We start from the raw sequence: 13,117 nt of genomic DNA on the forward strand, positions 1-13,117 counted from the left end.
GGCACCTTTAAGATTAACAGATGTATTGGAGCATAAGCTTTCGTGGGTGAATGACATGCATCCGACGAAGTGGGCATTCACCCACGAAAGCTTATGCTCCAATACATCTGTTAATCGTAAAGGTGCCACAGGACTCTGTTGCTTTAAATAGTTTCAGTGATCCAAAGAACTTTAAAAAAAAAAAAGGATGAATGAAATTTCAGGTTCATAGACGTGGTTGGATTATTCTTTAATGGGACATTTCACAGGGACACAAAAGAAACAACACTATAATGTCCTATGATGATTTTCATACTTTATTTTCTTGCAATGGCAACTGCCCCAAGAAAATATCCCAAAAAACCAAATAGGTACCAAAAGGAGTCTTCTGGGAAGGGAAGCTCTTCATATTGCTTTCTAGCAACCCCACCCCCATCCTCAAGCAGCACAATGACCGGCACTCCTCAGAATAAGGGAAAGCTGCCACAGTGTAGGGTCTTTGGGGGGTATGCAGTAAAAGAAGAACATGCAGTGATCCTCAGGGCTCCAAGTGGAACTCTGAAGGTTATAAATTAAGGTGCACTATGCTAGGAGAAATCTGCTGTGAAATCTGGTTTGTTCTCTAAATTTGACAGATTATCAGGGTGGACAGAAACAGTTGATGAGATATTAAATTACATTAAGAAATATAAATATTGATCCACATATGTTAGCACAAATTACAACTCAATCTCATTGTTCAGAAATATTGTTCATACCTAAGTTTATTTTTAAAAAAATCTGCAAAGTCAAACAAGTCTACAGTCCGGGTTTGTGAGAGAGAATCAAGAAATGGGACAAGTCATCTAGGGAGTAGTTTTGTTACTTTTTAAATAAACTAAATAGTTTTCAGATTTGTTCTACTGAACTCAGTCAACAATTTTTATTCTTTATCAGGATATCATGGATCATTTCTTCTATTAACCTGGAATTGTTTATTATAGTGACTTGGAAGCACCACTGTAGTTAAAGTTGTGTCATGACATCTGTTTTAAAGGTCAATCTTTCTAAGGCTATGTCTACACTGGCAGAGGTTTTTTTATCAAAAATTTAGTCAATGAGCAAAAAGCATAAAAGAAAATCATTGTTGCACGTTTACACTGTCTTCCTCTGTCGGCATAGCGCGTCCACACTTGGGGTAGTAGCATCAATTGTGAGAGCAATGAACTGTGGGTAGCTATCCCACATTTCAGCTCTCCACCTTCTACTGCTACGTATTGTGGGATGATGGAGTGGATCGCAGCACATCATGGGTCCGGGCTCAATGTCCCATGATTCCTTGCTTTCCATCACCCCATTCCATGTGCTTCAGTCTTCGGTTCGTGGCATTTTTAAACATCCCTTCTTTTCTGCTTGCCCCACCATCTGTCTGAAAGAATGGATCCGCACGGCTCTCCCATGTTCTGCTAGCTGTCAGTAGCACATCCTGAATGGCAGTGCAGTTAATCGTGAAGTTCCAAACTCAGTGGGATGCACAGTGGCCTGACATGCTGTCTGACATCGATAGGAGCAACATTAGATTATTTTTGGCATTCCTGACACAGCTGAACATGGTGTACCCTTGCTTTTCAGCTCGGGAAACTAGCACAGAGTGGTGGGATTGCATCATTATGCAGGTCTGGGATGACTAGCAGTGGCTGCAAAACTTTTGGATGAGGAAAGCCACCGTCAGGAATAGTATCCCTGATAATGTCATGGCAAACCTAGTGGCTGAACTTTGTGACTTTGTCCTCACCCACAACTATTTCAGATTTGAGGACAATTTATGCCTTCAGGTCAGCAGGCCTGCTATTTTTATGGTTGACTTAGAACAACACTTCCTCAGCTCTCGTCCCCTAACGCCCCTGCTCTACTTGCGCTACATTGATGATGTCTTCATCTGGACCCATCGGAAGGAGGCCCTTGAGAAATTCCACCGGGATTTCAACAATTTCCACCCCACCATCAACCTCAGCCTGGGTAAGTCCACACAAGAGATCCACTTCCTAGACACTACAGTGCTAATAAGCGATGGTCACATAAACACCACCCTATACCAGAAACCTACTGACCACTATACTTACCTACATGTCTCCAGCTTTCATCCAGACCACATCACACGATCCATTGTCTACAGCCAAGCTCTAAGATACAACCGCATTTGCTCCAATCCCTCAGACAGAGACAAACACCTACAAGATCTCTATCAAGTATTCTTAAAACTACAATGCCCACCTGCTGAAGTGAAGAAACAGATTGACAGAGCCAGAAGGGTACCCAGAAGTTACCTACTACAAGACAGGCCCAACAAAGAAAGTAACAGAACGCCACTAGCCATCACCTACAGCCCCCAACTAAAACCTCTCCAGCACATCATCAAGGATCTACAACCTATCCTGAAGGACGATCCCTCACTCTCACAGACCTTGGGAGACAGGCCTGTCCTCGCGTACAGACAGTTCCCCAACCTGAAGCAAATACTCACCAGCAACTACACACCACACAACAAAAACGCTAACCCAGGAACCAAACCCTGTAACAAACCACAGTGCCAACTCTGTCCGCATATCTATTCAAGGGACACCATCATAGGACCTAATCACATCAGCCACACCATCAGGGCCTCGTTCACCTGCAGATCTACCAATGTGATATATGCCATCATGTGCCAGCAATGCCCCTCTGCCATGTGCATTGGCCAAACCGGACAGTCTCTACGCAAAAGAAGAAATGGACACAAATCTGACGCCAGGAATTATAACATTCAAAAACCAGTAGGACAACACTTCAATCTCCCTGGACACCCCACCCAATAACAGACTTAAAAGTGGCAATTCAACAACAAAAAACTTCAAAAACAGACTCCAACATGAAACTGCAGAACTGGAATTAATTTGCAAACTGGACAGCATCAAATTAGGCCTGAATAAAAACTGGGAACGGATGGGTCATTACAAAAACTAATTTCCCCCTACTGTTATTCACACCTTCTTGTCAACTGTTTGAAATGGGCCACCCTCATTACCACTACAAAAGTGATTTTTCCTTCCTGGGTATTCTACTGTTAATTGAATTGTCTCGTTAGACTGACCCCCCCAAATTGGTAAGGCAACTCCCATCTTTTCATATACTATGTATATATATCTGCTACTGTATTTTCCACTCCATACATCTGATGAAGTGGGTTCTAGCCCACAAAAGCTTATGCCCAAATAAATTTGTTAGTCTCTAAGGTGCCACAAGGACTCCTCGTTGTTCTTCCTGGAACTGTGTGCTGAGCTCGCCCCAGCCCTGCAGCGCAGAGACACCCAAATGAGAGCTGCCCTCTCGGCGGAGAAGCACATGGCGATCACAACGTGGAAGCTGGTGACTCCAGACTGCTACTGGTCGGTCGCAAATCAGTTTAGAGTCGGGAAGTCGACTGTTGGGGCTGCGTTAATGCAAGTGTGGAGGGCTATTACTCACATCCTGGTGCAAAGGACCATGACTCTTGGCAATGTGCGTGAAATAGTGGATGGCGTTGCAGAAATGGGTTTCCCTAACTACGGAGGGGCGATAGATGGCACAGGACCACCTTGCAACAGCGTATATCAATAGGAAGTGGTACTTCTCCATGGTGTTGTGGATCACCACAGGCATTTCACTGACATCAATGCGGGGTGGTCTGGAAAGCTGCATCTTTAGAAACACTGGCCTGTAAAGAAAGCGGCAAGCAGGAGCTTTCTTTCCAGACCAGAAGATTACAGCAAGGGATGTTGAAATGCCCACAGTGATTCGGGGTGACCCAGCGTACCCCTTAATGTCATGGCTCATGAAGCCATACACGGGAAACTTAGATAGCAGTAACGTTCAACAATAGGCTGAATAGGTGCAGGATGACCGTGGGATGTGCATTTGGCAGATTGAAGGCACACTGGTGATGCCTTTATGGTAGGTTAAATCTCAACAAAGATAATATTCCTATGGTCATAGCCGCTTGTTGCATGTTGCACAATATTTGTGAAGGTAAGAGTGAAAAGTTTGGTTGGGGCGGATTGCTGAGGTAGAATGCCTGGCTGCTGCTTTTGAGCATCCCTCCTGCAAGCAGCAGCGTCACATTCATATTTTGTTTCATCCCCCATTGACCCACTTACCATTTGCAGGTGTACATCCCATTCTGCGCCTCAAATTATGAGTTTTGGCTTCTGGGGTTTCATCTGACTCCATTTTAATATTAGTAGCCTTAAAAAATAAATGGTCATATTTAGTAATTGAACATCTTACTCAAACCTCAATTCTTCAGTTCTGAATGTTATATTTGTAACCCAGATACTGTTCATTACAAACTACATTGTTCAGAGGTAAAGAAGACTTACTTACCTATAGCTTCAATAGATCATCAGTAGAGACCCACACTCTCAACATATACCTGCACACTTGAAAGACCAGAACCTTCTGAAAAACTGACCCTTGGGAGACCACGTGGCCTCTGCTTCAAGCTATGTAATGCTCCACTGAAAGGCCACCTGAAGGGCCCTCATCATCAGTTCCTTCCACCTCCTCAACGGCTGGTTAGGCTCTGAATAAATGGGGATGAAGGGTGTGGAGCATTCATCTAAATCAATAACCTATTTGAAATACTTATGCTACAAGCAAGTAACTCTTCTTAGTCGTTCCAATATTATCACTACAGATCCCCACTCTTGGGAGGATCAAGAAGGCTAACATCTAAAAGACTGTAGGGCTGCACTACTGAAACAGGCCTCCAACCTCACGCCACATCAGGAAAGCAATGCTACATGGAAAGGTGGACTGAGCTTCAAGTAAAAGCTCTGCAAATCTCCACAATGAGCACATTTCTATGGCAGGCCCTGGAGGTGGCCTTGAACCTGGTAAGAAAACACCCCAATACTCCGAAAGACTAGTATGACTAGTAAATCCAAAATCCACTTTTGGATACAAATCTCAATCCACTTGGATAAACACCAAGAGAAGATGGCTAATGGTATTAGGCTCAGAGGACAAGCTACAGTCAGTCTGGGAAGCATTCAATGATTTTGTCCTATTAAGATAAGAGGTCTTTTAGTATGGGGGTGCGATAGCTCAGTGGTTTGACCATCGGCCTGCTAAACCCAGGGTTGTGAGTTCAATCCTTGAGGGGGCCACTTAGGGATCTGGGGCAAAATCAGTACTTGGTCCTGCTTGTGAAGGCAGGGGGCTGGACTCAATGACCTTTCAAGGTCCCTTCCAGTTCTAGGAGACAATCATAGAATCATAGAATATCAGGGTTGGAAGGGACCTCAAGAGGTCATCTAATCCAACCCCCTGCTCAAAGCAGGACCAATTCCCAACTAAATCATCCCAGCCAGGGCTTTGTCAAGCCGGGCCTTAAAAACCTCCAAGGAAGGAGACTCCACCACCTCCCTAGGTAACGCATTCCAGTGCTTCACCACCCTCCTAGTGAAATAGTGTTTCCTAATATCCAACCTGGACCTCCCCCACTGCAACTTGAGACCATTGCTCCTTGTTCTGTCATCTGCCACCACTGAGAACAGCCGAGCTCCATCCTCTTTGGAACCTCCCTTCAGGTAGTTGAAGGCTGCTATCAAATCCCCCCTCATTCTTCTCTTCTGGAGACTAAACAATCCCAGTTCCCTCAGCCTCTCCTCATAAGTCATGTGCTCCAGACCCCTAATCATTTTTGTTGCCCTCCGCTGGACTCTTTCCAATTTTTCCACATCCTTCTTGTAGTGTGGGGCCCAAAATTGGACACAGTATTCCAGATGAGGCCTCACCAATGTCGAATAAAGGGGAACGATCACGTTCCTCGATCTGCTGGCAATGCCCCTACTTATACAGCCCAAAATGCCGTTAGCCTTCTTGGCAACAAGAGCACACTGTTGACTCATATCCAGCTTCTCGTCCACTGTGACCCCTAGGTCCTTTTCTGCAGAACTGCTACCTAGCCATTCGGTCCCTAGTCTGTAGCAGTGCATGGGATTCTTCCGTCCTAAGTGCAGGACTCTGCACTTATCCTTGTTGAACCTCATCAGGTTTTCTAGGTCCCTCTGTATCCGATCCCTACCCTCTAGTGTATCTACCACGCCTCCTAGTTTAGTGTCATCTGCAAACTTGCTGAGAGTGCAGTCCACACCATCCTCCAGATCATTAATAAAGATATTAAACAAAACCGGCCCCAGGACCGACCCTTGGGGCACTCCGCTTGAAACCGGCTGCCAACTAGACATGGAGCCATTGATCACTACCCGTTGAGCCCGACGATCTAGCCAGCTTTCTATCCACCTTACAGTCCATTCATCCAGCCCATATTTCTTTAACTTGGCGGCAAGAATACTGTGGGAGACTGTATCAAAAGCTTTGCTAAAGTCAAGGAATAACACATCCACTGCTTTCCCCTCATCCACAGAGCAAGTTATCTCATCATAGAAGGCAATTAGGTTAGTCAGGCACGACTTCCCTTTGGTGAATCCATGCTGACTGTTCCTGATCACTTTCCTCTCCTCTAAGTGTTTCATAATTGATTCCTTGAGGACCTGTTCCATGATTTTTCCAGGGACTGAGGTGAGGCTGACTGGCCTGTAGTTCCCCGGATCCTCCTTCTTCCCTTTTTTAAAGATGGGCACTACATTAGCCTTTTTCCAGTCATCCGGGACCTCCCCCGATCGCCATGAGTTTTCAAAAATAATGGCTAATGGCTCTGCAATCTCATCCGCCAACTCCTTTAGCACCCTCGGATGCAGCGCATCCGGCCCCATGGACTTGTGCACATCCAGTTTTTCTAAATAGTCCCGAACCACTTCTTTCTCCACATAGGGCTGGTCACCTTCTCCCCATATTGTGCTGCCCAGTGCAGCAGTCTGGGAGCTGACCTTGTTTGTGAAGACAGAGGCAAAAAAATCATTGAGTACATTAGCTTTTTAATCATTGAGTACATTAGCTTTTTAATCATAAATTAATGGACAGGATATCTCCATTAATTTATGTAAAAGTTTGTAACCTGGCTTCCCTTAGAAAAGAGAATATGGCCTAGGGAAAAATTTATTGTGTGAACCAGATGATAGTCAGACAAGTCTCAGGGAATAAAAGTTTAGCATGGGGATGCAGTACTACCTTATTCTTACAGAAGACGAGGCATTACAGGTCATCCATCAGTCCTGCTATTGCCAGACATTTTGTGAATACTCCCAGTGCCATGGAATCCAAAGGGCAGAACCCTCTACTGATAATGGTTGAGCATCTCTGTGAATCCCAGGTACTTCCTGTTGGGGCCTGGTAGCTATCTATATGAAAGTATGTATCCTGTAAGGTTAGAGACTGAAACAAGATTTGTGCTCAGAGAGAAGGAATAATGGAAGCAAGAGTTACTATCCTAAACCTCAGATGGTGTATGTATTTTATGAGTCTCCTCAGGTCTAGGGTAGGACGAAGACCCCCTTTCTTCTTCAGAATGATGGGAAGCCTCTGCCCCTGAACTCTACTTAAACATCCCCTATGGCTCATAGATGATGCAAAGTGGCCGGGCTCTTGTGAGAAGAACATAAGAATGACTATACTGGGTCAGACCAAAGGTCCATCTAGCCTAGTATCCTGTCAAGTGATCCATCCCATCTCACATTCCCAGCTTCTGGCAAACAGAGGCAACCCAACAGATTTAGTTGGGGTTGGTCTTGCTTTGAGTAGGGGGTTGGACTAGATAACCTCCTGAGGTCTCTTCCAACCCTAATCTTCTATGATTCTATGACAACATCCTTGCCCATCCTGGCTATTAGCCACCGATGGACCTATCTGTCGTGACCTTATCTATTTCTTTTTTTAATGCTGTTAGTGTCTTGGCCTTTAGAACATCCTCTGGCAAGGAGTTCACACAATGCACAGTCAATCTGTGGAAGAAATACTTCCTTTTGTTTGTTTTAAACCTGCTGCTTATTAATTTCATTTGGTGACCCCTAGTTCTTGTGTTCTGAGAAGGAGTAAATAACACTTCCTTATTTACTTTCTCCACACTGGTCATAATTTTAGAGACCTCAATCATATCCCCCCATCGTCGTCTCTTTTCCAAGCTGAAAAATGCTAATCTTATTAATCTCTCCTCATATGCCCCAGATCCCTAACCACTGCTGTCCATCTCTGCATCTTTTCCAATTCCAATTCCTGAAGAGGGACAAGGAAGGGAGGTAGAGGTAGGGGGTAAAGAGCAGAATTGTATGTGTTAGCCATGGATGATGATCTCCAACATCCATCTATCCTATGGTATGGCAGACCATACCCAGTGGAACTGAGCAAGGTGGCTTCCGAATGCCATACTCTCTGGACTGGATCGGATGTGGCTCCCAACAGTCCTGTCAAATTTGCTGACGTGTCATATGGATCTTCACTGCCAAGAAAGAGGAAGGCTAGTGCCTTCTGTTGTACCTTGGCTTGGCACAGTACTTGTGTTGCCAGGAATAACAGGACAGAATTGTTGCTCGACTGGGGTTGAGGACAATATGGCTTGCACTATGCGTGTAAATCCTGTATGGCGGCTTTTGAGTCTTAATGAGTGCAGAGCACTGTCTATATGTTCTTAATAGCGCTCTCCTCTCAAAGAACAAGTCCTCCCTCATGGCATATACTCCTCTTGGGATGCCTGGAGCCACGTTGTGCTGCATATTGTTACTATAGTGGCAGTACGTTTGGCCACAATAGAGGAGGCCTCAGCTTATAAGGCCATGTTGGCCAGCAATTGGCCTTCCTTAATTATGTCCCTGATCATCTCTCTAATGTCATGCAGAAGCTTAAACAGGAAGGCAGCCATCCTGTTCTACTGCTGAACTAAGAAAGTTGGGATGAGCATAGAAATATTTAAACCACATTGCAGGGGCCTCCACTGCTTTGTTAATCACTTCACAGGGATATTATTGTGGCTGGTGTCTGCCACAGGCTTTAGAGCTTGGGTCAAGGACAGGGTGGATAAAAATCAATGATTTAAAAAAAACAAAAAACAAAAACACAAAACAAAAACACTTTTTTATTTAAATTGGATTTTTTTGATAAAATGCTTTTTGAGGAAAAAACCTCTCTAAAGATAGTTTTACTTAAAATACATTATAGCTCAAAGATATCTCATCATGGAATAGGGATTATAAATTCTAATTCTATAGTATGAGACAATATATTCATGTAATGTTTAAGAAAAGTTTTGTAAATTAGTTCCAATAGTTCATGGATTAGGGACCCAATCTTATGGGGTTCCACAGGCTTCTGTATAGGTTATTTAGGTTAATCTTTCTATCTACCCAATGGGACTCAGTGCTCAGTCTAGAAGATACCATCAGAGATGCTTAGTTTTGCAGTTCTCAAACTGTGGATTTGTCTCTCCAGAGGTAACATGCTTGTTAACAGCAAAAATGTTTTAAAATAAATAAATAAATATAGAGGTGAGAAATAACAGACCTCAACCCTATTGTCCCTCTGCAAATTTGTGTACACAGAGTCAATCTCTTTCCTCTCTCTAAAAGTGCAAAGTTTCAAAAAGTTCAATGAATAGAAAATTGTTGGGGGTGGAATAGATCTGGACAAGGAGAAGAAGTTTGGAGATAAATGTGAGAAGTGAGGGACATATGCTTGTTTTGTTAAAATATTATGTTTGCTGTTGAAGAAAAAAATCCAGAATACTTAACGTTGTTGTTTTAGTTAAAAAAAACAATTTAAATGTCTGTCTGGTGATGTTCTCCTCCTAATACAGCATGGCAAGAAAATCCTCCAAATACTAATGATTAACCTGTTGAATTGGAGATAGTTCGCCTCCCAATAACTTCATAAATATCTGCTTCAATTACCTTTGGTAAATGAAATAACCAAACAATCATTCATTTTCTGATATAGCTGTACAACTAATCTGAAAAGTTTTCAAAATACACCTCTACCCCGATATAACGCGGCCCAATATAACATGAATTCGGATATAACGCGGTAAAGCAGCGCTCGGGGGGGGGGGGGGGGGAAGGGGCTGCGCACTCCGGCAGATCAAAGCAAGTTCGATATAACGCGGTTTCACCTATAACGCGGTAAGATTTTTTGGCTCCCAAGGATAGCGTTATATCGGGGTAGAGGTGTAAATAACTGTTTTAAAATGTATAGTGTCTACCTTCTAAAAATGAAACCTATGAGTTGTGAAGAATATGTATTTAGGTTATAACAACCAACAAGAATACACTTTTATGTAGAAAACCATGATTAAATTGATTATTAATTAAATAAATTAAATTCCTGGCTAGTAATTTAATTTAAATCAAATCCACCCTGGTCAAGGAGTCTCTCATTTATGAGGAAGCCAATCCTAGCTGGACTAGAGGCTGACAAGATGTCAAAAATCTGGTGGGATTTCTCCAACATGACAAATCTCTCTCTCCAGAATCTCAGCAATCCTCACCAGGTGCTCCTGGAACCGCTCAGGAAAGCCAAGGCAAGGAAGCTACCCACTGAATCAGTCGCAGAGCCAGAACTCTAACTCAGGACTTCCTGGGTATGTCTACACTGCAATTAGACACCTGCGGCTGGCCCATGCCTGCTGACTCAAGCTTGTGGGGCTCAGGCTCAGGGGCTGTTTAATTGCAGTGTAGACCAGTCAGGCTCAGGCTGCAGTCCGAGCTCTGGGACCCTCCCACCTTACAGGCCTCAAGCATAAAACCATCTTCTCTTCCTGCAGTTCCCTGCCTTATTCACTAACCAACTTCTAGCAAGAAGTCTCATTCACTACATGACCCCAGTTAATCCCCTGATACAGTCCATCCCATGCAGTGAATGTAGCAAAAATTCTGTGTAAAGACAGCTGTATATGATCATATTATCTATGCATATATACATGGGTGCAGATTTAAGGCTCTACTGGCAACTTGAATTCTGGCCTTCAGTAACTTTTGAGTGCTTCATTTTGAAAGCTAAATATTCTTATAATGTTGGGTTTTTTTTTATTTAAAGTGGAAGTGAAATTTGTGTCTGCCATATTAAAAATCTTTTATTTATTTATTCCCATTGTTTAACCTTTCGGTAGGATACAGTGCCCCTCTCAATAATAACGGTCTCCTGGTTCCCAGCCCAAAGCACCTTATCTGGGCCAAAGGTAGTATGATGGAGTAGGGGGAAGAAACAGCAGCAAAAGCAGCCATTTTTTCTGCATTTCATTTAGGAGGTTTAGTTCTGTGGGCATAGGGGCTGGAAAGGCCAGTTACCTATTCCATAACTGGCGTTCTTCGAGATGTGTTGCTCATGTCTATTCCACAGTAGGTGTGCGTGCTCGCCACGTGCACCGGTGCCGGAAGTTTTTCCCCTAGCAGTACCCGTAGGGGGAGCGCTGCTGCGACCCCTGGAGTGGCGCCTCTATAGCGCGCTATAAGGGGAGCCGCGCACTCCACCCACCCTCAGTTCCTTCTTGCCAGACCAACTCCGAAAGAGGGGAAGGAGGGCGGGATGTGCAATAGACATGAGCAACACATCTCGAAGAACGCCAGTTACGGAACAGGTAACTGTCCTTTCTTCTTCAAGCGCTTGCTCGTGTGTATTCCACAGTAGGTGATTGCAAGCTATGCCTGATGGAGGTGGGTAGGAGATCACAAATTCCCTGGCTGAAGCACAGCTCTACCGAAACCAGCGTCATCCCTGGCGTGTGAGACAATCGCGTAGTGCGAGGTGAACGTGTGCACTGAGGACCAGGTAGCGGCTCTACAGATGTCCTGGATAGGGACATGGACGACAAAGGCAGCTGACGAGGCCTGAGCCCTTGTCGAGTGCGCCCTCATGATAGGTGGTGAGGGAACCCCTGCTAGGTCGTAGCATGTGTGGATGCATGATGTAATCCACTGGGAAAGCCTCTGGGTGGAGATCGGTTGACCCTTCATGCGCTCAGCTGAAGCAACAAATAGTTGCGAAGACCTGCGGAATGGCTTAGTCCGATCTAGATAAAAAGCCAGTGCCCTACGTACATCGAGCATATGGAGGCGGCGTTCCTCACTAGAGGCATAAGGTTTGGGACAGAGGACAGGCAGGAAGATGTCCTGGCCCATGTGAAAAGCGGAGACCACCTTAGGGAGGAATGCAGGAGCTGTACCTTGTCCTTGTGAAAGACTGTGTGTGGGGGGTCGCAGGTCAGGGCCCTGAGCTCCGAAACCCGCCGGGCTGACGTGATAGCCACGAGGAAGGCTACCATCCATGAAAGGTGAGACCATGAGCATGTGGCTAGGGGCTCGAACGGGGGCCCCGTGAAGCGGGATAATACCAAATTTAGATCCCACTGAGGAACAGGGGGTCTAGTGTACGGAAAAGACCCATCTAGCCCTTTGAGGAAACGCCAGGTCATGGTATGGGAGAAAACCGAGCAGCCCTGGACCGGCGGATGGAATGCCGATATAGCCGCCAGTGCACCCTGACGGAGGAAGGCACCAGGCCCTGAGTTCTAAGGTGAAGGAAGTACTCAAGGATAAGTTGGAGCAAGGAAGACATTGGGGAAGTGCCCAGCCCGCCCACCCACCTGGACCACTTCGCCAGGTAGGCTCGGCGCGTGGATGGCTTCCTACTTTCTAGGACGACACACCTGACCCCCTCTGAACACCTTCTCTCTTCTGCATCTAGCCATTGAGCGGCCACGCTGTCAAATGGAGGGTGTCCAGGTTGGGATGGAGGAGGCAGCCCTGGTCCTTGGAGAGTAGGTCCGGGCGGAGCAGCAACGGCCGTGGAGGGCCACCAGCAAGCCCAGGAGGGTCCCGTACCAATGTTGCCGGGACCAAACTGGGACAATCAGGAGGACACGTGCCTTGTCCATTTTCACTTTCTCTGGGACTTTCCCCCGTTCCCTCTCATCGGCAAAGGCGTAGAGGAGCTGGCCCGACCATGACAGGAGGAAGGCATCTGAGATCACGTTCCTCCCCACCCCCCTTCTGGAACAGAACTGGTGGCAACGCCGGTTCTGTCAGGTCGCAAATAGGTCTACTTGAGGAGTGCCCCACGCTCGGAAGAGCTGGTGAGTGACCACTGAGTGGAGCAACCGGCCTGTGTGTTGGCAGGTGGAAAGCCTTCAGGGAGATGTCGTGGGCTATACAGAACTCCCAGAGGCTGAGGACTTCCTGGCAGAGGGCCGAGAACCTCG

The 13,117-nt window shown here is 45.6% G+C and overlaps 1 protein-coding gene across 4 annotated transcripts in view; it reads right to left on the reverse strand.

Annotated features, from left to right (window-relative positions):
- The window catches only part of KDM5B (lysine demethylase 5B), a 188,952-nt gene that overhangs the window by 98,170 nt on the left and 77,665 nt on the right, over nucleotides 1-13,117 (reverse strand). For all 4 annotated transcript variants that reach the window (XM_065403804.1, XM_065403805.1, XM_065403803.1 and 1 more), the window contains one exon: nucleotides 4,131-4,218. In XM_065403804.1, the coding sequence (XP_065259876.1) occupies nucleotides 4,131-4,218 (88 nt within the window). The remainder of the gene's footprint in view (nucleotides 1-4,130; nucleotides 4,219-13,117) is intronic.

Source organism: Emys orbicularis, chromosome 4 (genome assembly GCF_028017835.1).
Source record: "Emys orbicularis isolate rEmyOrb1 chromosome 4, rEmyOrb1.hap1, whole genome shotgun sequence".
NCBI classification, from domain to species: Eukaryota; Metazoa; Chordata; order Testudines; family Emydidae; genus Emys; species Emys orbicularis.